This window comes from Rhinatrema bivittatum, chromosome 8 (genome assembly GCF_901001135.1).
Source record: "Rhinatrema bivittatum chromosome 8, aRhiBiv1.1, whole genome shotgun sequence".
Lineage (NCBI taxonomy): Eukaryota > Metazoa > Chordata > Amphibia > Gymnophiona > Rhinatrematidae > Rhinatrema > Rhinatrema bivittatum.
The window spans coordinates 77,613,265-77,638,585 of NC_042622.1; the positions used below are offsets into that span (position 1 = coordinate 77,613,265).

General features: G+C 42.5%; 1 protein-coding gene across 2 annotated transcripts in view; it reads right to left on the reverse strand.

The window, feature by feature from the left end:
- Positions 1-406: 406 nt before the first annotated feature.
- The window catches only part of CFAP157 (cilia and flagella associated protein 157), a 30,732-nt gene continuing 5,817 nt past the window's right edge, over positions 407-25,321 (reverse strand). The window contains exons 3-9 of one of the 2 annotated variants that reach the window (XM_029614099.1): positions 19,626-19,779; positions 19,226-19,493; positions 18,974-19,104; positions 18,707-18,857; positions 11,058-11,233; positions 2,255-2,423; positions 407-1,892 (exon numbers count right to left, since the gene is read on the reverse strand). In XM_029614099.1, the coding sequence (XP_029469959.1) occupies positions 1,800-1,892; positions 2,255-2,423; positions 11,058-11,233; positions 18,707-18,857; positions 18,974-19,104; positions 19,226-19,493; positions 19,626-19,779 (1,142 nt within the window). In that variant the 3' untranslated portion in view covers positions 407-1,799. Of the gene's footprint in view, positions 1,893-2,254; positions 2,424-9,545; positions 9,840-11,057; positions 11,234-18,706; positions 18,858-18,973; positions 19,105-19,225; positions 19,494-19,625; positions 19,780-25,321 lie in introns of those variants that run through there. The other variant, XM_029614100.1, reaches the window with a different exon arrangement.

Genomic DNA, 25,321 nt, shown 5'->3' on the forward strand with positions numbered 1-25,321 from the left:
GGTAGTAACTGCCGCAACAAGCAAGCTATTCCCCAGTTTTTTGTGAATGCAAATCCTTTTTACCATATTTCCTCTTGCCGTTGAAGCATAGAGCAATGCTGGAGTCACATTGACAGTGAGTATGTTTATTGAATAAGGGTATTAATCTCCAGGTAGTAGCTGTCATTTCCACAAGCTACCCCCATGCCTCTTCTCTTCATTCACATCCTCTAGACTTTATGGATCCACAGTATTTATCCCTTGCCCCTTTTAAGTCCTTCACAGTTTTGGTCTTCACCACTTCCTCCGGAAGGGCGTTCCAGGCATCCACCACCCTCTCCGTGAAGAAATACTTCCTGACATTGGTTCTGAGTCTTCCTCCCTGGAGTTTCAAATCGTGACCCCTGGTTCTGCTGATTTTTTTCCAATGGAATAGGTTTGTCATTGTCTTTAGATCATTAAAACCTTTCAAGTATCTGAAAGTCTGTATCATATCATCTCTGCTCCTCCTTTCCTCCAGGGTGTACATATTTAGATTCTTCAATCTAAAAGCATCTGCAGAGAACAAGCTCTCCACTATTATCTTGTCTGCTCTTTTCTGGCGTTTGTCCCTTTCTCGTTACCCTGCTTGCTGCAGGCAGGTCTAGTTCTTTGAATGATTCTTAATTTATGCTATTGCTTGCGTAAACTAGTGCACGGCCATTATTTAGTCTGTTTATTGTCATGGGTCTTGAGTACAGTTTTATTTTGTTTTATCATATTTTGTTTTTAGTGTATTCTAACCATTATTTTAGTTTGGATTTATTGACTTTCATTGTGTATGTAACTTGTATGTCACCCAGGGCTTTGCTACAGGTGACTCATAAATGCTTTAAAAACAAACTATCCCAGAACATGGTGGGGCTCAGAGGGATAGCGGCAGGCTGCACAATAAGTCTTTGATGGACTTAACTTTTAACTTTTCAAAGAATTGGTGAAAGACGCCATTTAATCACAGCTAAGTAACGTTTGGGGCAGTCTGACCATATATTAAGAAGCAGAGTATGGCACAAATAAATTAATCACGTTATGAGTGCACTAGGATATTTTATACATTTTACACATACCAAAAAAAAGAGGTGGAAGATGGGTGCGTTAATGATTAAATACCACAAGGATGGGATAACTTTGGTGTTTCCTGCCTCAAGAATATATGAAACCACTACCTTTCACTTTATATAGTTTATGAACAGTTTGTAAGATGCATAGTTTGCAGTGAAATTTATTAGTATAGATGGGGGTCTGTAATATTTGAATTTTGGTTTTAACTTTTAACATGCAGCAGGGAAGCAGAAATGGTTGGGAAAGCACCATAGCCATTTAAATTTTTTAATCTCTCCATCTCCATGATATTTTCTTCTTATGCAAGTGCTAGGAAAACACTACCAATAACCACAGAAACCATGTCTCTCTTTGCTACAAAGAGCTGCACCGAGCATTATCTCACTCAGGAGACCACTTTTACTCTCTGCACTAGTCACAGTTTTTCAAAAGAACCTTAGACAACCAGCCAGGAATCACACAGATGGTAAAAGAACCCAGATAACACACTTACTATTTGTCCCCACCCACAGAGCGTTACACAACAGTGCCAGTCTGTCCCATTTTGACAATGGAGTGTATTTCACTACTGCTCCACAAGCTATTACTGTAGCATCAGTTCAAAGAATTAGATAAAGTATATTTGGTGAGTTTTTCTGTTGGTGAAGGGGGGGGGGGGAGATTCTTGTTCTTTCTGGAAAGATAACTGCCTATGTTTGGATTGTACTTGACATTTCTTCTCACTTGGCTGTCAGGAGTTGTAGTTCAATATGCTCTGGTAGAATTTCCGGCAGTTTAATTTGCTTCTCTGTCTGATGGGAATACAACAAATCCTGCAAAAAAAAAAAAAGGGATGTAAGGCAAGTGAGTGAGGGAAGAAATGAAATACTGACACCCCCCCTAAGCTAAGCCCAGCAGTGGAATGGCTAACCACAACTCTCTTTCCAGATCCCAGCCAGCAGCAGCATAGTTCTCTGCAAGGCCTCGTGTGCTAGGGCCGTTATCCTGCTCCCTGCCAACCTTCATACCCTGCTTCAGTTCAAGTCAGATTCATTCCCATTAGGGGTTGCTCCATGGGAAGATCCCCATGCCTAACGAGCTGCCTTTTTTTTGTTTTTTCCTCAGACAAGAGTTCAGGCCAGGGGCCCTCAACTTGAAAGAATATCCAAGTAAAAGGTAGTAGCAGAACACTTACCTTGGGTGCATCAGGATTTGCAAGCAGAGGCCCAAGCCGGGTGGTCTTGGATAGCGAGCCTATGTTACGTAAGATCGTTGAATTCAAAGAAGGGCGTGGAACTAGCCCTAGGTCACCCACCCGATAGTGTGTTGCAATTTCTGGGTACCTCACACAGTGGGTAGTGATCCTGGAAAAGAAAAACCACAGTGAGGGTTTCTTCTCCTCTTTCTCTGCCGCCTTCCTTGTTCCCTGCCGCTTAGGCCCTTTGGGAACCCTTTGCTGAAGGGCAATTTCTGCTCCCTCACAGGCAGGGTGCAGCGTTGCTCTAGCCATTGTTGCTTCTAGTGCTACCGTCACCCCCACAGAAAGCAAGGTTTCAGGTCCAGTACCGCAGATGTGGGGAACAGATGCTGTAGTGAGCTGTGGGCCGTGTGAGATACTGTTCAGGAACAAAAGCGATAGAGGGCCTTCTCTGATGACAAGTAGGTGCCACCGAGTCACACAAATGGATCGCATGACTCCATCTAATGCTGGCAGGAAAGATCGTTCCAGAGTTTTCTCAGCATGTGCAGTGGTTTCTCACATACTGCTGGAGCCATGGCTGCTCAGTAACGTATCATAACATAGTAACGACGGCAGAAAAAGACTAAATGGTCCATCCAGTGTGCCCAGCAAGTTTCATAAGGGAGTAACTGCTGCTCCATGCTGATTAGCCCCAAGTCTTTATGTTAAAGGTAGTATTATTTACAATCAGACAGTGCTGCTTGAACATGCTTGCTTTTGGGCTTGGCTGTAGCAGTCCTGTGCTTTTTTCCCTGATGTCTGCTTATCATTACCCCAGACCATAAAATTAAAAGTGCACTTTTAATTCATCACATATGTCTCCACCAATTAAAGATTTGGAAAAAGACCCTTGGGCCTCTATTCTTTGTTGTTATCCTCACGGCGTTGTTCGATTGCCTACCTTACTATTTTCTGGGCCCAGACCATAAAAGTCAATGATCTGGGCCCAGAAAACAATTCCTCTCCCCCCTGCGCTGTTCAAGCGGAGAGTGATGTTGCATTTGCACCAAAAGCAGCAACGCTTATCAGTTAATGGTAGTAATCCCATACCTTCTGATTAACGGTAGTACCTGCCACTCCACACAGATTACCCCCATGTACCCTTTTCTTCATTTCCAACATCTAATGTTTTGTTGTCGGGCAGAGACATCCCAGACTATTCAGCAGCCTCTGTGATGTTTTACTTCAGATGATTATTCTGAAACATGGCTGCTGTTTTATCTAGGCTCCCCTTTTTCACAGTAGCACCTTAGTTAGGTTTTTCAACATTTATGTTACATTTTTCTTCAATGCTATTGCTCACCATTGATGAGAAATAGTGGTTCTAATTCACAAACCTGAATTTGGTGGCAGCAGCCTAGCTGGAAAGATTTGTTCTTCTTCATGTATCTTGTTTGGTAAAGATTTCTTCTTTTGATTTCACACCATTGATTTCCCATGCCACCCCCTTCAACAAGTGCTGTGAGTGCTTGCAGATGTCAACCCTCATGGATCTTCACATTGAATAGGTGCAGGTCACAAAGCATCTTCATGTAGCAAGATGTCAGAATGATCACTTTGAGCCTGGCAGGAGAGACTCTGCATCTATCGATCCAGTTTGAACTTCATGGAGAAGAGCCAGACAGCCGATCATAGTTGAACTAGTGACTAGACCTTGAAATAATCCTCAACTGGATAGAAGCCTTAGTCTAAGAATAGGCCTAGGAGCTAGAACAAACCCCCTTCTCCCTGACCTTATTTGAGTCACCATAAGGACTTGAAAGACTCAGCTTGAATTGAAGCAAATGTGCACAACCCTTAAGCCATGGGTAGGCAAACGGTTCTTAAACAAGGCCACATTACTGGTGCTTATTGGAGCCAGGAGGCAGGATCCCCCCCCTTAGAACTCCATGGAGTGGGGGGGAGGGTTACAGTAGCATGCATACCCCATACTAAGAGGACCAAAGTAGCAAACATACCAATAAAAGGAGTAATTGAAAACAATTAATAAATAGAATAACATCAATTAAAAACTCATATAAAAATGTTCCAAAAACCCATAAAATATTTCAAAATAGACATCAAATAATACCAATAATTAAAACTAGTAAGGATTTTAAAAATTCCTTGCTCTCCATACCTGGGAACTTTTGATTTCCAGGGGCCCTAAGATTATCATGGATTAGTAGGAGGAGAGGAAGGAGGGTTGTTACATATACATATTCTCTCTTTCTCTCACCCACACACACATATACATGCTCTCACACCCAAACACATGTTCTCTTTCACCCACTTATATTCATACACTCTCTTACCCATACACATAATGCTCTCTCACCTACACACACACACATGTTCATGTTTTAATATTTGTTTTGCTGATGGACTCTAATAAGCATGAGAATATTCCTGTGCACTAGGACCCAGATGACATCATGTACATCCCACCAATCCTGTGTCTATAGGAGGTGGCAATATCCAATCTGGATCAACATTTGACCCTAATAAAACTGCATATTCAAGAGAGAAACTCTGAGAAAAAGACCAAGTTACCCAGGTGATGGCTCTCCTTCATGGACTACCCGAAAGCTCAGTTTTGACACCCATGCTACCAGAATTGATTGTGCAGGTCACTATATTAGTGACTTGTAAGCTAAGACTGAGTTTTAATCAGCACAGTTGCTTATTAATGTGAATACAACTGTTTGCCAGTTATTCCCATCTAAGGATCTTGGGCCAATTAGTGAATTTTACCCTTTTCTGCTGTCATATCTCATAGTAAAGACAGCATAGCTCTTGGGGAAAGTCATTACTTATCCCTAGATGTAAGCAGCACAGAACTTCTCTACTGTTTGAGATCCCACCAGGTCTTTGTGACCTGGATGTTTGGAAACAGGGTACTGGATTTGATGGACTCAATATAGTGGTGTTCTTATATTCTTATCTCTGCCTCAATCTTGGGAAAAATTTCAATAAATGTGTGCCATCTTATTCTATCCCATGCCAGGCTGTCCTTTTAAACGACTTTTTAAAGCAGATGAAGTCCAAGGTCTCTGAGCCTGACACAGCTGCTGATAGTGTTGAAGTTTATACAGAGTTTATACAGAGGATGATGAAGACTGCTCCATTTGATTTGGAGGTCTCTTGAGAGCCCCTTTACTTTGCCTCCTGAAATATCAGAAATATGCCTAGAGAGTTGGTGGCAGTGCCCATCCATTCTCTTTTAAGATACGCAGCAGAGGATGTGTTACACCCACGCTTAGTGCTTCCTGTCAGTAAGAAGATAAACATGAAATATTGTGTTCAGAATTTGAAAGGACCAAGCTACCTCACCACAGCATGATTGTCAAATATGCTCTCAAAAGGTCCAAGAAGTTTTGAAGACACATACATCTATCCCGCAAGGCCATGAACCTGAAATTCTGGACCTTATTGGGAAGTGCCATTTCAGAACAATATGTTGTCATCCTGCATAGAGCTGATTACAAAGTAATTTGGTGAAACACTTGAATACCCTTCAGTATGCATTGCAAAATGTCCACTTGGTTTCTCCCTTAAGAGAAACAAAGAAATGTTGTCCCTTTATGGACATGTGAGATGGGAGGCGTGTGAGATGTATCTTCAAAAGGATATAAACTGAACAGAATCAGTAGAGAGGGCAGCTACTAAAATCGTCAACAGTCTTCATCATAAAGCATATGGGAAGAGACAAAGATCTGAACATGTATATTCTGGAGGAAAGGAGGAAAAGGGGAGATATAATAGAGAAATTTAAATATCTGCAAGGAATAAATGTACAGGACGTGGGCCTCGAAAGAAGTTCTGGAACAAGGGGTCATGGGATGAGGGTGAAAGAGGGTAGATTCAGGAGCATGTAAGGAAATATTTCTTTACAGAAAGGATGATGGATGCACAGAACAGCCTCCCTCTGGAGGTGGTACAGAAGAGCACAATATCAGAATTCAAGAAAACATGAAGCAAGCAGAGGATCTCTGAGGGAGAAGAAGGGACTATAAAGCTGAACAGATGTGGATGGGCCATTGTAGTCTTTATCTGTCATGTTCCATGTTTCATTTACTCTAGTTAGCTTATAATGCATTTGGAACAGCATTAGATATTGACATGATAGATAGTGGCAGATAAAGAAATTAGCCCATCCAATCAGCCCATTTGTCTCCCACTCTGGTTCTTTATCATGTTGAGTAGATAAGCATATAAATTCCTATAGTTAAAACACCACCAGATTCCTCTCTCCCCATAAATTATATCCAACCACTCAACCCTGTTCCTACCACTGCTTTCCTACTCTGCCCTAAGTATATTTAAATTCCATTACAGCACTTGTTTCTACTCCTTCTGCTGGTAGGCTATTCCAGGCCTTTTTGGGTCCTACTAGATATATACTTAAACCAATACCTAGGCCCTTCTCCTATGTCTTTCCCACCAAGCTTTATAATAATCCAAAGAGACATCAAAACTAGTGAGGCTGTTGGCCAAAATCCAGCCACCTTGTGCTCATTGATATCAGGATCATTACCATGGCTGCTCCAAGCAGGTTATCCCAGCCATTTTGGAAGCCCAATGTAGCTGTACTGTAACTCTCTTCCTATTGGCTTGTATTCTCCCCTTTCTGGCCCTCAAACGTTCCATATGACTGAGTACATTTCTTCTTCCTATTACCCCACCTACCCTTATTACTACACTGTGTCTATCCCAAGCATGTTTTGGTTGCCACTACCTCTGCTGATGGGCTTTTCCAGTATTTTCCGTTTCCTCTGAACTTTCTTCTAGCAATTTCATATCATAACCCCTTGACTTGAATTTCCTTTCCTATGGGAAAAATTCACTTTCCTGTATGGAAACTTGTCAAATATTTGAATGTTTCTATCGTGTCTCCCTATCCCTTCTTTCCTCCAGCAAGTACATTTTGAGCCTCTGCCGTGGCCATTGGCACCTGCAGACTTGCATCGTTACAGGTATCAGATTTCAGAAAGATGCGCAAAAGCAGCTCTCAGAACTGCCATGCTCAGTTGAGAACTTTTCTGGAGAGAAGGTGAAGGATATAGTGGAACTCAACAACCATGAGACCGCTCTCCATCTCCTCTTTGCTTCCATTTCTAACACCTCTGAGGTTTCAGAGTGATGTTGAGAGGAAGCAGCTTTTTTTCTCAAGAGATGTTTCCAAGAGCTTCTCCCTCTAGAATCCAGAGCTTGAGGAATTGCAGGACAAGCAGACACTTTGTGCACCATAGGAAGTATTTCACATTGGGTGGTAAGAGCACAGCACTTCCAGTATTGTATGCTGCTTTTTTTATTTGGTATCTACTTTGTGGGTTTTCATCAATTGTCAGGCTGTCACTGCAGCATACTTGCACAAGCTGGGAATAACATGTGTCTCCCTACCTAGACGACTGGCTGATGAAGAGCACGTCTCAGACAAGGATGATCACCATAAGAACAACAATTTTTTATTTCATGTCTTCCTGCCCAGATGCCCAAGGTATGTTACAGCTTTCAAAATATATGCCAAACAATGCACTTGTTAGAGTTGGTCATCAATTTTCTCAAGTCTCATCTGAGCCTGTCACCTCAGCTGGAGTGTATGGGGGTCTGCTAGATATGACTCAGGCCAAAAATGGATATGCTATTGAAAGAAAGGATAATGAAGCATTTTGAATCTGGCCGGTTGCAGGAGCTGAGGCCACATGGGTTTACCTGAAGCAGATTGTTTCAGATTAATCTGACTGAAGTCTTTGGATGACTAAAGTATTGGATTGGGGCAGGCACTTGATGTTATCTACTTAGATTTCCTTAAAGCTTCTGATAATGTTCTGCTAGTCTGTAGCAGAAGTTCTCCACTGACATCAATGCTACATAAGAACATAAGAAATTGCCATACTGGGTCAAACCAAGGGTCTATCAAGCCCAGCATCCTGTTTCCAACAGTGGCCAATCCAGGTTATAAGTACCTGACAAGTACCCAAAATCTAAGTATATTTATTTATTTTTAGTTTTTATATACCAATCTTCTTGCATTAGATACAAATCAAACTGGTTTATAAGTTTTATATAAGTTTATATAAGTATATATATACGTTTATATAAGTATATCCCACGCTACTGATGCTAGTAATAGTAGTGGCTATTTTCTAAGTCAACTTGATTAATAGTAACTAATGGACTTCTCCAAGAACTTATCCAAACCTTTTTTAAACCCAGCTACACTAACTGCACTAACCACATCCCCTGGCAACAAATTCCAGAGTTCAATTGTGCATTGAGTGAAAAAGAATGTTCTCTGAATAGTTTTAAATGTGCTATATGCTAACTTCATGGAGTGCCCCCTAGTCCTTCTATTATCCAAAAGAGTAAATAACTGATTCACATTTATCCATTCTAGACCTCTCATGATTTTAAAGACCTCTATCATATCCCCCCCTTGGCCATCTCTTCTCCAAGCTGAACAGCCCTAACCGCTTTAGTCTTTCTTCATAGGGGAGCAGTTCCATCCCCTTAATCATTTTTGTCGCCCTTCTCTATACCTTCTCCATCACAACTATATCTTTCTTGAGATGCTGCGACCAGAATTGTACACAGTATTTAAGGTGCGGTCTCACCATGGAGCGATACAGAGGCATTATGACATCCTCTGTTTTATTCACCATTCCCTTCCTAATAATTCACAACATTCTGTTTGCTTTTTTGACTGCCACAGCACACTGAGCTGACGATTTCAAAGTATTATCCACCATGACGTCTAGATCTGTTTCATGGGCGGTAGCTCCTAATATGGAACCTAAAATCGTGAAACTACAGCATGGGTTATTTTTCCCTATATGCATCACCTTGCACTTATCCACATTAAATTTCATTTAGATGCCCAATTTTCCAGTCTCACAAGGTCATCCTGCAATTTATCACAATCCGTTTGTGATTTAACTACTGTGAATAATTTGGTATCATCTGCAAATCTGATTACCTTACTCATCGTATTCCTTTCCAGATCATTTATAAATATATTGAAAAGCATGGGTCCTAGTATAGATCCTTGAGGCACTCCACTTTATATCCTTTTCTACAGAGAAAATTGTCCATATAATCCTACTCTCTGTTTCCTGTCTTTTAACCAATTTGTAATCCAAGAAAGGACATTGCCAGTTATCCTATGACTCTTTACTTTTCTTAGAAGCCTTTCATGAGGAACTTTGTCAAACGCTTTCTGAAAATCCAAATACATACACCTTCTGGTTCACCTTTATCTACATGTTTATTAACCCTTTCAAAAAAGTGAAAGCTGGTTTGTGAGGCAAGACTTGCCTTGGGTAAAGCCATGCTGACTTTGTTCCACATAACCAACCTGCCTTACTCTAGAGTGAGTTGTTCTCTACCCCTTTTTACATAAAGTTTAGTTAACCAATCAACCAAGTAACTGCAGGTCTCGTGCCATGCAAAAAAAAACATCCATATGCGCAGAAAGCTCTGGAAATATCCTCTGTACTGTAAAGACTGAGTCGTGTGATCCATTTGTGGGATTCCTTGCACTGCTATCATCAGAGAACACCTATTATGAGAAACATTTCATTGTGTATTAGGCATGACACTTCAGAAACAAAGCCAAAATATATGCTATGCATTAGGTTGACACAGTTCAGAAACAGAAGCAAATGTGTACCATGTGTTAAGTATGATGTGCACTGGGAAGATATACAATGGTGCACCATGTGTTAGATAAGAGCACTGTGTGTTAGGTAAAATGTTAATCGAACAGATGTCAAAGTGCGCTGTGTATGAGAGGAGCAGATGTAAAAAAAAAAAAAAAAAAAAAAGACCAAGCAGATGTTGCCCCAATTTTAAATGCTAGGTGTATGTCCTATCTTGTATCCCATTGTTCCCTGGGAGCCACTCCCATGCTTCCAGCATTCTTGTCTCTTTACTCCCTTTCCCCCATCATACCTGTTTTACCATTCCTCACCCTAAACCTGAGGGAACTGCTCCCACATCCCAGCATACCTGTCTCACCATCTCTCTCCCTCCCCACCAGAGAGCCATTCCCATGCCTCCAGCATTCTGTGAGAATGGACATGATTTGAACTGGTGACATTGCAGCATTGGTTCCCCCGTTTCCAGCTGTGAAATCCTGGAGAAGTGGTGGTTAGCTTATCTTTCAAGTCTTGAAGGCTGAGACCCACATAGGAAGACCTCATTGGCTCAAGGTGAGTTCTGTGCCTGACAGGCCACCACATTTTAAATCCACAGGCAGCAAGGATGCATTGCTGGCACAAAGGATACTGGAACTTCCTGCCTGAAGTTCTGTTTCTATGCTTGTCTGGATCCTGCATGCCTGGAACTGGCCTCCTGGGGCTTTGCCTATCCAGACTATCTTGAACTTGCCTACTTGGATTCTGACTGAACCCTTACCACCCTGGCCTTCGGCATACACCTTTGATAAGCCAGGACACCTGTAGTGATTTTGTTTACCAAGACTCTGCCACCAGCCTGGTGAATCTCCAAACAGATTCTTTAATTTTTTTATTTCTTGCCAGGCACCTATGCTCCCAACTGTACCTGATGCTGTCTCTGGGCTCCCCCCAATGGAGCTGTGCCCATACTATCAGCACATCTGTGTTTATGCCTGCCACCACCCCAAGGAGCTGCTCCCATATCTCTAGCATATGTGTCTGGCCCCAGTGAGCTGCTTTCATGCCACCAGTAAAACTGTCTCCCTCCAAAACAATCTTGTATACCCTCCTCAGATGCTATTCCCATGCCCCTCATATACCTGTCTTCCCTTGGTGCCATGGCATGTGCCTCCTGAGGTATAAACTCCTCCAACCTGGGCCCAAGCCTCGCTTTGGCAGCAGTGCTGAGAAACACCAAGAGCTTTTGCAACATCTGGTTGCGACGCAGCTGGAACTTAAAATCCAAATCCCCATACTCTTCTTCACTGGGCTTCTCCTGCAGGGCAATATCACAGAGTTAGCAATTGTCTAAAAACAAGGAAAAGAACTGGCAAACATCAAATGTTAGGGACTGAGTATACACCAAGGCTACAAAGGATCACTAAGGCATGCTTTGAAGAGGATTGGCTTACAGGCATGGCCCCAAAACACCGTTAGTGACTGAAATCTTAAAACTATTTTCTATATACAGAAACAGTATGCAAATGGAAGATAAGCCTTATGTCCTTATCTAGTCTGTCCAATTTTCTTTCTGTTGCAATAGTGAAGAACTCACATGATCTCCATCTTTCCTCTCATTTCTTTGAGCCTAAGGATTCTTTGAATTTATGGTTCGCAGGTAGGTATCGTCAAAGGATACTGTTGTGAAGGGTCTCCAATCAAGGAGTCCTTCCTGTCACAAAAAGGAATCCTTGGAGAGGATTTTAGTTAGGGGCGGCTGCTTGTCGCCATTCAGAAAGAATAAATTTGAGGTGTGACAGCAGAAGCTGTCTTTTGTTTTCAAGTGTATGTCAGAGGTGTAGTATTTTAAATGGCCACTAGGAGGCAATCATTCTGGTAAATTTGCACAATGCATTTGTACTTCGTCAATGGTAAAGAGTGGGAAATGTGTATATGAGAATGTTTCCTTTAAGGTTAGAAACAAGGTTCTGTTGAGGGAGTATGTCATGCAGTACATAAGGGGTGGATGAAGATTTTGATGGGTAGGAGTTATCATCAAAATGGAGTAGGAATGGGAAGAACTCAGCAGGGGATTGGGTTTTGGCCTGGGTGGCCTCTAGGTTGAGAAGGCCCTACAGGGGCTTCCCCATCAAGGGGAAAGATCCAAGGTGTGAGGTGTTTCTCCTCAAGGGGAGACAACCAAGGAATCTAACCTGAAGAGATGGAGTGCAGTTGTAGTGAGTAGTCCACAGAGTGAGAAGAACTGGAGTAAGGAGCCTCAGAAGGGTGAGAGGCAGGACTCTGAGGAAGTTACCAACTCTTGCATGTATATGAGCTGGAAAAGAGAGATCCTGGAGAAAACTGAGTTCCCTGATCCTGAAGAGAAAATGTGATAAGTTGTGAGTACTGAGAAATGACTGATGATGTATGCTAGGAGGTAGTATTGTAATGTTTATAGTGATCTGATGAGAAGGAAGAATAGTGGTGGATGAGAAGTGATAAAGGTAACTGCTGACAGGACATTAAGCTGTTTAACAGAGGAGTGGGGAAAATGGTTATAACTGGTTCTCCTAATTAAAGAGAAGAAGCGTAAATAATTATTCTGGTGATGTCACTTCTTTTCCTGTGTTATTTGTAACTACCTCAGCCTCACTGTGGAAGCCAATATACTCTGCGGTAATCAAATTTGCAGATGATACAAAATTATTCAGGGTAGTTAAATCACAAACGGATTGTGATAAATTGCAGGAAGATCTTGTGAGACTGGAAAATTAGGCATCCAAATGGCAGATGAAATTTAATGTGGATAAGTGCAAGATGTTGCATATAAGGAAAAATAACCCATGCTACAATTACACAATGTTAGGTTCCATATTAGGAGCTACCACCCAGGAAAGAGATCTAGGTGTCATAGTGGATAATACTTTGAAATTGCCGGCTCAGTGTGCTGTGGCAGTCAAAAAAGCAAAAAGAATGTTAGGAATTATTAGGAAGGGAATGGTGAATAAAACAGAGGATGTCATAATGTCTCTGTATCGCTCCATGGTGAGACCGCACCTTGAATACTGTGTACATTTCTGGTCGCTGCATCTCAAGAATGATATAGTTATGATGGAGAAGGTACAGAGAAGGGGAACCAAAATGATAAAGGGGGATGAACAGCTCCCCTTTGAGCAAAGACTAAAGAGGTTAGGACTTTTCAGCTTGGAGAAGAGACGGCTGAGGGGGGATATGATAGAGGTGTTTAAATTCATGAGAGGTCTAGAACGGGTAGATGTGAATCTGTTATTTACTCTTTTGGATAAAAGAAAGACTAGGGGGCACTCCATGAAGTTAATGAAGTTAGCATGTGGCACATTTAAAACTAATCGGAGAAAGTTCTTTTTTACTCAACGCACAATTAAACTCTGAATTTGTTGCCAGAGGATGTGGTTAGTGCAGTTAGTATAGCTGTGTTTAAAAAAAAAGGATTGGATAAGTTCTTGGAGGAGAAGTCCATTACCTGCTATTAATTAAGTTGACTTAGAAAATAGCCACTGTTATTACTAGCAACAGTAACATAGAATAGACTTAGTTTTTGGGTACTTGCCAGGTTCTTATGGCCTGGATTGGCTACTGTTGGGAACAGGATGCTGGGCTTGATGGACCCTTGGTTTGACCCAGTATGGCAATTTCTTATGTTCTTATGGTGGGCCAGTGAAAGGAGTCTTCCATATTTTGGTCTGAGCCTTCATCAGTGCCTCATGCATTGGCACTGCTTTATATTGTTTTGGTGGTTGGATGAATCTTAGGACTCCTTGCAACTCACTAATTTCTTCAGTATCTTCTTCCAGTCTACATGGAATTGTTTCTGACATTTTCTGCAAAAATTACATTTTGTCTTCTAATGGTGTTAAACTTCTTAGTTGTACTGGTGAGGAGTCCAATGGTGGATCTGGAGATGGTATATCCGATTCTATCTGCATAGAATCATTGGAACCATGGAAATCATCAGATATAGTCTATACAAATGATTTTGTATCCAACTTCTGTTTCTTCTTATTCGCTTTTTCTGTACGAGGTTCTTTTTTTCTGATAAAATAATCACGGAAGATTTGCTTGAAGATGTTCTCTTAACCTGTCTTAATACTGGTTACTTGAACGATGTCTCCTTTTTAAGGTATTTGTTTCATGTATGTTTTTATGAATTCTGCCATTCATTTTTGCATGAAGGCATGACATTCTGAAACTGGTTGTTGTTGTAGAATGTCTGGGCTCAATACTTTTGCCGATGTTGTTTGTGGCTCAAAAAAAAAAAAAAAAAAAAAAGAGATGACGACATGCCACTTGTTGATTCTGTGTGTCTTCCCTTTTTATGTTTCTTTCCTTGTCTGAATGGGATCCGAAGCCATGCTTGGTGCAGAAGAGCTTTCTCTTGGTGTTAGAGAACGCTGGGGTTGAGCATTCCATACTTTGATTTTTTGGTGTCCACCAATCTCAGCACTGTTTCGGCGCTGATGGTTCTGCATTTGTCTCTCTTCAGCTCTGGTGGTTCTCGGCACTGATCATTTTCCCCTGTCTCTCTTGGCGTCAGTGGTTCTGCCCTGTGTCTTTCCAGTGCTAGTGACTCTCGGCGCCTTTGCTTTGGCATTGAGGGTACCGCCTGTCGATCTGATGATTCTCAACACTTTGTGTCATATTTGTCAGGATTTGATGAAGCTTATTTTTTATGTTTATTTGACTTATTCCAATCTGAGGAACTCAGTTACTCATACTTAAGTCAAAGTTTTCTGTAAGCCAGTGCCCTGGGGGACATTCTGCCATACAGGCTATAACTGGCTGTATCATGGTGCAATCTGAGACATTTTAGGCATAATGATTGTAAATCTAAGTCTGCATTTTACGTCCACATTTTTTTTTACATTTTTGAATGGGCTTTTCCCTTTTCTTTTGGAATATGTTTTTTCTGTTGATATTCTAAGTTTGATGAAGTGATACTAGAGAATTTTTCCCCGCGAAAACTGACTGACCAAGAAGTGCATGGGGGTGGGGGGGTGCTAGAGCGGGAAATCCTGAGCATGCTCAAAAGGCAGAGTTAAACTTTCTGAGCTATGAGTGAAAGAGGACCCACCTTGGTGCCTTCAGATAATGTTCACCCATTTTGTGTGGCTGTTTTGCTGTGCATGTCCACAGGGAAGAATATGTTAAGTTACATTAGTATTTAACATATTCATTATCTAGAAAAGGGAGCAACAAACAAGGTGATCAAATTTGCAGATGACTCAATGTCATAATGCCTCTGTATCGCTCCATGGTGAGACCGCACCTTGAATACCGTGTACAATTCTGGTCGCCGCATCTCAAAAAAGATATAATTGTGATAAAGAAGGTACAGAGAAGGGCGACCAAAATGATAAAGAGAATGGAACAGCTCCCCTATGAGGAAAGACTAAAGAGGTTATGACTGTTCAGCTTGGAGAAGAGACGGCTGAGGGGGGATATGATAGAGGTGTTTAAAATCATGAAAGGCTGAAAAAGGATAAATGTGAATCGGTTATTTACTCTTTTGGATAATAAAAGGACTAGGGGGCAATCCATGAAGTTAGCATGTAGCACATTTAAAACTAATCAGAGAAAGTTCTTTTTCACTCAGTGTACAATTAAACTCTGGAATTTGTTGCCAGGGGATGTGGTTAGTGCAGTTAGTGTAGCTGGGTTTAAAAAAGGTTTGGAGAAGTTCTTGGAGAAGTCCATTACCTGTTATTAATCAAGTTGACTTAGAAAATAGCCACTGCTATTACTACCATCAGAAGCATGGGATATACTTAGTTTTTGGGTACTTGCCAGATATTTATAGCCTGGATTGGCCACTGTTGGAAACAGGATGCTGGGCTTGATGTACCCTTGGTCTGACCCAATATGGCATTTTCTTATTGAAAGTTGATAAAACAGTAATGGATTGTGAGGAATTACAGAAAATCTTTGCAAGACTGAGAAACTGGGCATCTAAATGGCAGATGAAATTTAATGTGGACAAGTATAAAATAATCCTCCCTACAGGTAAACAATACTGGGTTCCTTATTAGAAATCACTGCCCAGGAAAAGGATCTTGGAGTCCTTGTGGACATTTCTTTGAAATACTCAGCTCAGTGTGCAGTGTCAGTCAAAAAAGCAAATGTTAGGAATTATTTGGAGAGGAATGGAGAATAAAATGTAGATCATCATATTGCCTCTGTCACTCCATGGTGCAACCACTCCTTGCATATTGTGTGCAGTTCTGGTTGCCCCATCTTATAAAAGACATAGCGGAAATAGAAAAAGTACAAAGAAGGTCTAAAAAATAACAAAGGGGGATGGAATACAGTAACATATACATGATGACAGATAAAAAGTGATAGGGCTCCCTTATGAAGAAAGGTTAAACAGGTCAGGGCTCTTCAGCTTGGAAGAGAGCAAGCGAGGAGATAAGATAGATGTTTATAAAATCATGAGTGGGGTGGAACAGCTAAATAGGGGATAGTTACTTACCCTTTGAAATAATACTAAAACAAGGCCATGAAACTAACAACTAGCAGATTTAAAACAAATCATAGAAAGTATTTTTTGTACTCCGTGCACAATTAAGATATGGAATCTATTGCCAGAGGATGTGGTCAAAGTGTCTAGCATAACAAGGTTTAAAATATGTTTGGATAAGTTCCTAGAGGAGAAGTCCATAAAACATTATTAGCCACTGCTTATGCCTGGGCGTGAACAACAAGATAAGGATCTACCTTTTTGGGATCTACCAAGTATTTGTGACCCAAACAGGCCCCTGTCTGCGACAGGATGTTGGGCTAAAGAACTTTGGTCTGACCCAGCATGGCACTTCTTATACTATGTTCTTATCCCAGGATTTCCTGAATTCTTTCAGTTGTTGCCCCCACCACTTTCCCTGGGAGATTGTCCCATGTAGCCACCACTCTCTGGATGAAGATATATTTTCTGATGTTACAACTCAGGCTACCCTCTGAGTGTCATACGATGGACTTCCTGTTCCATCTAAATTCTAGAGCTTACTTTTCACTGAAAGTTTTCCTTCTTGTGCATGATTTATACCTTTCAAATAGTTGGCTGTTTCTATCATAACTTTGCTCCCTCTCTATTTCCTCCTTTCACGGTATATATACATTTAGGCCCTCAAGCCTCATTTCAGATGGCTTGTGGTACAAATTCTGCAGTCACCCCCATAGCAACTGTGCACCAGTTCCAGTACTATGTTCGGCAGCAGCCCCAATTCTGAACCATAAGCTCTCAACACACGCTTTCTTTCCACTGATCCTCCCAGTCACAGAGATCTTAAACCAGGAGTATGACTCCCCACTCCCATACAACATGTTCCTACTGATCTCCTGTGTCACAGAGAGACTTGCTCCCTGCTGAACCTCTTTATGTGCTGCTGGGCCTTATAGACCTGGGGGATCTCTTTCTGTGCAAAGACGGGGTAACATTACCTGGTTTGCAGAAACCCCCCCCCCAAAAATAAACCAGTATGTTTGATTCCCAACCTTCCGGTTAAAGTTGGCTAAAGGCAAAGCAGAATTTCAGTCTTCGGCTGTAGCTGATTAAACAGGTGAGGACCCTTTCCTAATTGGCAGGCAGGTCCTGCTCACAGCTGAGAGAGGATTAGAAGAAATGACCCCGGAATTATCTTTGTTTATTGTCCTATCCGTACTTCCTAAATTACCAAAGTGGGTAATTTTTAAAGGGCCTTTTTTTTGCACTTGTTTTCTCATGGGAAAAGAGCCCTTTAAAAATTGCTCAACCCCCATATACAGGGACAAGTAAGCGCACTATCTACAGTGCAGGTACTTTCCCCTGTGGGTAAAAAGGGACCTTACTGGAGACTGGGTGAACTACATGTGGGGGTTATGTAATATTTACCCTGCATACTTTGCAGGGTAAGGAAATCCCAACAGCACTGGCTATGGGCAGATTTTCGCAGGGAGTTTTCCTTTGAAAATTGGTTTTAAGGTCCGTAGGTACAAAGCTACACAGGGGAAGGAAAGGCTGAAAATAGCCTTATGTATTACTTTAGTAACACATGTATAAATTGTCATGCCTGTAGTATGAGAGAGAGAGAGATACGGAACGACTGCAGAGCACATAGTCCTTGTGCCAGATGTTCTGCAACCAAGGGTGAAGAATGTCTCCTTCTAACCCTGCAGTTATTTGGTTTACTCTGTTAAACTGTTTCTTTGTTATTATTCTTTCTGCTGCTGTAAAACACTCTTTTCTTCAGCCCTAATAAAATAAAAAGGTTATGTGGTTCCTTGTACAGGTTGGTGGTGGTCTCCTGCTACTTCACCTACCCCAGTCTCCTGCTACTTCACCTACCCCAGTCTCCCACACCATGGCATTGTCAGGTAAAGCAAAACTGTCATGTGGCTCTGACAAAGCAAACCCCAAATCTCAGCCCCAGTGCTGGATAAAGGATTTTGCTGCTGCCACCCCACCACTCCTTCCTTTCTAGGTGGGAGCTCAAGGTAGTGTCTTCTAGGTTGCTTGGAAAAAGCTGGAAAAACAGCTGACGGTGCACAGATACTTTAAAAACCCTCTGCCCCCATGAAGTCTGCCAGAGCTGAAAGACTGCTTTCCTCTAAACGTATACAACTTAACCATCTGATAGGGCAGTTGACAGGGTACTATGGCAAGAATTCACCCCAACATTTTGTGACGCTTGGACAATTGCTGTCCCCAGAATTTAGCTACCCTAGGCCCAGGCCTGATAGATCTGTGTGAAAATCCATGCCTGCACTACTTTCTCTCCTATTGCACAGTCATCTTTACCAGCAGTACATCCTTCAATGATGTGGCAGCTTGTTTCAGAATCTTCTCCAGCAGCTTTTGGTTCTTCTGCTCCTCCTCCAGCTGACCTACCAAAGACACCTCCTCAGCCATGTATCTTTCTGTCTTCCCCTCGAGCTCCACCAACTGCTGCCTGCCAAGAAGATAACAAAATTGAGAAACCTGGGCATTGCATGCAACAGCTAGTAACCAGCAAGTGTTATACCCTATAGCTACAATAAATAGGCCTGGAATAAGAAAATGCTGTACCCAATAGTTATGTTTTCTTCCTGAAGGGATTGATAACCAGTCTTTAGGTTGTTAAACTCCTCCTCCCTTTGTGAATACTCCTCAAGTAACATCTGTTGCTGTTGGCATTTCTCTGACAGCATCTGGATTATCTGAAACACAAGATAGATAAGATCAAGATCAGCAGAAGGGGGGAAGGCAATTTGAAAGATATGAAGAGGGTAGCTTGGGGGGGGGGGGGGGGGGATGGACGGACATAGAGACATACCTCACCTTCTGATTGCTCAGGTTGTTTCTCACCAGCTGCTTTTCATTGTGCTCCAACATAGCCACCTGCTTGCATTGCTCAGCCTGAATCTCCCTTAGACAGTCCTTCTCCTGAACCATCTCCATGCTCTTGTCAGACATCTTGGCGAGCTGAGCCCCAATGGACACATTTTCCCGAATCGTCCGCCTTGTTGTCTCTGCCATCTGATTAACCGATACCTTACGAAATTCTGCTGCCACCATGTTTAGTCGTTGTAACATTTCCTTCTTCAGCCTGCACACAGATAAATAGACAAGTCTGGCATCGCATTGGGCTCCTCAGACCTGCCATGGCCGAACAGTGAGTGGCAGTGTGCCTCAGAGCCCTGCCCCAGCCAATCAGTGAACGGAGGCCTTCTGTACTGACCTGTCTTTATCAATTACAGCTTTTTTCTCTAGATTGTAGATCAGCTCCTTATGTTCCTCCTCTTGCTGCTTCAGCAGCAGTTCCAGGGCTGCAAACTTGGCCATCAGGTCTTCCTTCATGATCCTGAACTCCTCCAACGCAGCCAGCTTTCCCACTAAAAGAAGAAACCAAGTGGCATTGCTGAGGGAGTCTGTACTATCCCTTTGGAGAAAAGGGCCCAGGTCCTGCCTTTCTCCTACAGAGGGATGGGAGCATGGGGCCCAAGATTCTTCATCTCCCCCAAAAGAGCTCCACAAGCTTCCCCCAGAAAAATGTCAAAAGAAATTTAGAAAACCAGTAGTACAAAACTAGATCAACACATTCTGGATGAAAAAGTACAGTCAAATCCCACAAGGCACTGACCAAGCAGTAATAGATATAAATGCCAATTTATTATACAGTAGCAAGGAAATCACTAACTCAGGAAATCAGGAATAAGAAACCTGACCAGAAAAAAAATATCAGATCCAAAGTAACCTGGCTTGATTAAAAATGTAAAAACCGAAGACAAAAGGTAAGAAAATGATCAAACGTGAAGCACGGAGAGCCACTCAAGGAAGACCTACACAACACCTACCTTCTAAACTGAGAGATGACAATGTAACCCTGAAATGCAAAAAATTAGAATACAAAAAAAAAAAAGTCCAAAATCAAGGACACTATAGATAACAGTTCCATCTGGGAAATGTGGATAGGGCTAAAACCCCAAACCAAACTTTTCAGCAATCGGAACCATAAAATCTGCACTGAGTACTTCCAGTACCTATGTAAAGAGATCAAACCTGAAGATCTCACACAAGATTAAAAATACAGTTTTGCTGGAAAATGTTAGATTATCAAACACCATTTGACACCCCAATAATAACACAAGAAATCAAGGAATGCTTTGAGACACTTAAACCCAGAAAAGAATGTGGCTCTGGTACGGTACTACGTGAAGAGCTCAAGACCTGGAAGCGCTAGCAAAATTATCCCAATTCTACTTCTGGCCATTTCCTTAAGACACGGTCTTAACACCAATCTATAGAAAGAGGGATACCATCAGTGCTGCAAGTAAGCTGGTACAGTCAGGTATATGGGACCTGTGAGACATTTGCCACCAATACACCAGAAAGACAAAGCCAGGCTACAGCTACCACAGAACATGCCCACAGTAGCTGAGAAGCAGGCTCCTAAGTGCCCTGATTGTTCAAGAAAGTGGAAGTAAGGAGGAGGCTGGGAACTATAGCCTGATTAGTCTGGCCTCTGCAGTGAGAAAATCAATGCAAACTGCTGCTAAAACAGGGAACAATGCAGTTTCTGGAATCCAAGTTGGTAACGCACTTTCAGCCTAGCAGACACACCCGGCTGCTAGCTAATTCTTCTGCTCTCTCTCTCTGCAACTAAGGATCCTCTGTGCTTATCCCATCCCCTCTCTTGAAGTCCTCTATTCTTTTGGCCTCCACAATCTTTCAGTCCAGGAGGGCATTCCATGCATCCACCACCTTTTTCATAAAAATGAAGGCTCACAGTGTCATAGCCTCAGAAGAGGCCATTTTCTAATGAACTGGAAGCCCCAAACAGCAGGAGGAAATTATGCCCCCTCCCCCCCCAAAACCCTCAAACTCTATGGAAACAGTAAGACACATTCAGTTAGTCTTGCAGTGTAATTTGCTGATTGCTCTCAGCTGGTTTATTAAAAAAAAAATTATTTTGATGTAAGCTTTCTGGAAAAAGGTGTGACCCAAACAAATAAAACAGAATAGGTTGCTTAATGTTTCTCGTCGATAGCAGGGCTGAATTAGCCATGCTGTCATGGGATCTGTCAATCAGGCCCGGGAGGCGGAGCTTGTCAAAGCAGAGAACAGAGCTTTGCTCTCTGCGGCTGCGCGTGTGTTCCCGCGCAGGAAAGTAACGGAATCTCCTCAGTCTGTTTTTTCCGCGAGCGGGAATCGCACGCGGAGCTGATATTCTCCACAGTGTTTAAAAAACAGAGAAAATGTCAAAACCGGGGTTTAAGCCCTGTCCTTGCGGTAAAAGAATGTCTGTCACCGACGGCCATAACCGCTGTTATAAATGTCTCGGATCACACCACGATACAGAGTATTGTTCTAAAATGTCTCCGAGAGCGTTAAAACAAAGAGCCTATAGGCTTCAAGAGCTTTTTGCCTCACGGGACCCGTCGGAGGCTCACTCATCACCAGGCCCGTTAACTTCCTCGGCTCCAACAAAAAATAAAGCTTTCTCGTCGATACCTAAATCCTCTAAATTAAAAGGTAATGGGAAATCGAAAAAACAAAGGCCAATGGATTCTCAGAAATCCCCAGTGCCTAAAGAGCCGCAACCTACCTCATCGGAGAAAGAAATCATGGCGCCGACAACTTCTGCGCATACACCGGCGCCGATGACAGAGTCTGCGCATAACTCAGAACTTCCGGCGCGCATAGCAGAGGAAAAACCACTGCGCCGCCCAAGATATACGCAAGGCGCCGAAAACTCTTAGGCGCCTGGCGCCGAAGACAACTATGCGCATGGAGCGGAAAGAACCTATGCGCATGGCGCCGGAAGCGCCTATACATATGACGCCGAAAATATCTGCGAGCACGGCGCCGACTATAAGAAAACTTATGCGCACGGCGCCGATAGACCCTGTGCGCTCGGAATCAAAGAAATATGCGCATAAAACTACAACCGCGCACAGTTCTACTTCCACGCATAGACATTCAAGCGCGCATAAGTCTACAATGCCGCATAAGCGCATACCTGTGCATACCTCTACTTCTGCGCCTAAAAACATATACACGCATAAATCTAATTCACCGCATAACTCAAGATCGGCACGTAAAAACCGAAATTACTCGCCTCAAAAATTAAAGAGAGAGTTAAAGCGAAAACGATACCCATCACAAAGCTCTTCTTCTGAAGCTGAAGTCACAGATACGGAGTCGTCATCTGAGGACTATCATAAGTACTCACATCACTCCCATTCTAAAAGATTTAAAAAGAGGAGTGCTACATGGGAGATGAGTCCTTCGACTTCTAAATCATCTCATAAAGTTCCATCTACTACCGGCTCATTAAGGGAACTGGTACAAATTCCTTCCTCTACTACTTCTTCAGATTCAGAGGATTTAAAACATACTCCAATCATTAAGACACAGAGAGATAGGGAAGTGCCTGCAACTTCGCCTACAACAACTATCTCACAACAACAAGACAATCGTATGATAATGTCATCTCATACAAGAGAAGCATTTTTTCAATTGTCTCAGTCTCTAGCAGGCTTTTATGAGACGCTTCAATCATCTTTTAAGATAACTAATACTTCTCAGGACAATGCTACAAAACATAAAGCACGGTCTAATGGAGAACAATCGGTAGAACCACTGACATCTCCCAGGATAAACCAACCAGCCTCGCCTACTCATACAAGATACATCTCTTGATTCTCCTTCCATGCAAACATCTCCATCATCTTCAGTGGGATGTCTGTCAGATACCCAGGACCAAATACAGGAGCCGTATTCCCCTCCTGAGGACCTTACATACCCAAAATTCATAGAAAAAATGGGTACCATTCTACACCTAGAGGTCCAAAAAGAAACAGACCCTAGAGCAGAAACTCTTGGACTTCTGAAAATATTTGATACTCAAGTGGAACCAACATCTCTTCCACCTCAAGAAATCCTGCACTCCGTCTTACAAAAATCCTGGGAAACGCCTTATACAACTACAGCTGTTTCCAGGAAAACTGATATGAAATTCCGGATGAAGAAAGCATCACTATACACTCTACCACAATTACCTCACGCATCAATTGTAGTAGAGTCGGCGATGCAAAGGTTCAAGAAAACAAAGTTACACACTACTTTCCCTCCCGGGAAAGACAACAAATATTTGGATGAGTTTGGAAGGAAAATATACCACAACTCGATGTTAACAGCAAGAATTATGCAACATCAGTTTTATATGGTACAATATTTATATGAGTGTATGCAAGCTATGAAAGGTATACATTCCTCAGTAGCTGAACAGATACCTCAGCCTCTTCATGACATGGAAGAATGTTCTCGACACTTATTAAGATCAATCTATGAGGTGCATGAAACTTCATCCAGGGCTTCGGCAGCAGCTATTGCAGCCCGCAGACTGGCATGGTTACGTTCCAGTTCCATACGAGATGACTTGCATGAGAAACTAACAAACCTCCCCTGTACAGGAGACAACCTGTTCGGAGAAAAATTCCAGGAAGCAGTAAGCAAATTAAAGGATGAAGCTCTAGCGGTACAATCGCTAGCATCACATCCTACTTATTCGACTACACGTCGTTATGTGGGGTCTACCCGTAGACAATCATATGCCAGAAGACCCTATAGATCTTATCAATCTTTTCGTACGCAGCCATACCCTGCCTATCAACGTCCTGCTCCACAAAACAATACCTCAAATCAACGAAGAGGTAAACCACGTAACCAGAGACAGCAGGCACAGCAGCCGACTGCTGCAGCAAAACCAACGTCATCTTTTTAGTTATTCAGCCGCCACCACAACATCAAGCTCCCCCAAGCAGAATTTGTGCTTGTCTGAATGTCTGGGAAAGAATAACATCAGATCAATGGGTTCTGGAGATAGTACGTCAAGGCTACCAACTCCAATTTGTAACAAAACCCATATTGCCCTCATCTTGTCCACACTCCAGATCTACAATTCCCATCCACAACTGGGGGAGGAAATTGCTTTACTTCGCAAGCAACAAGCAATTCGACAAATCCCACCCACATCCCAATTTAGCAGCATTTTATTCCCCGTACTTCCTCATACCAAAGAAGTCTGGGGGCCTTCGCCCAATACTAGACTTAAGGGAGTTGAACAATTTCTCATCAAGGAGAAATGCAAGATGGTATCGTTGAAGTCAATTCTTCCTCTCATTCAAACCAACGATTGGATGTGCTCCATCGATCTGAAGGATGCTTACACGCACATTCCAATCCATCCTTCATCGTGGCGTTACCTGTGCTTTCGCTACAGGCATCAACACTACCAGTACAAAGCTCTCCCTTTGGACTTTCGGCTGCACCCAGAGTTTTCACCAAATGCATGATAGTGGTGGTGGCTCATCTCAGGAAACAGGTATAACCATCTTTCCCATATCTGGACGAACTGGCTCATAATCGCCTCAACTCCGGACATCTTACTAGATCACCTCAATCGGGTGATACAACCTCAATCGGGTGATACATTGCTTACAAGAACTAGGGTTGGTGATAAACTTTCAGAAATCACATCTACAACCAACACAGCACTTACAATTCAAAGGCGCATGCCTGAACACTACGTGCAACAGAGCATACCTCCCAAACGACAGAAGGTCACATTTCCATCAACTTCTGCACACTTTGAAACATACTCAGAGGCCGTCAGCAAGACAAGTCCTGGTAATTCGGGCCACATGGCAGCGGCGAATTTCATGGTTCCCAACACCAGGCTACACATGAGACGTCTACAATGGGGTCTAAAACGACAATGGAAACAGCATTCACAACCATTGACGCAAAAGGTATCGCTGACCGCAGAAATGAAAAAAGATATAACATGGTGGCTCCTAGGCTCCACCTTGTCCAAGGGAGCATTGTTCAGCCCCCCTCCTCACAATGCAGTTCTAACCACAGATGCGTCTC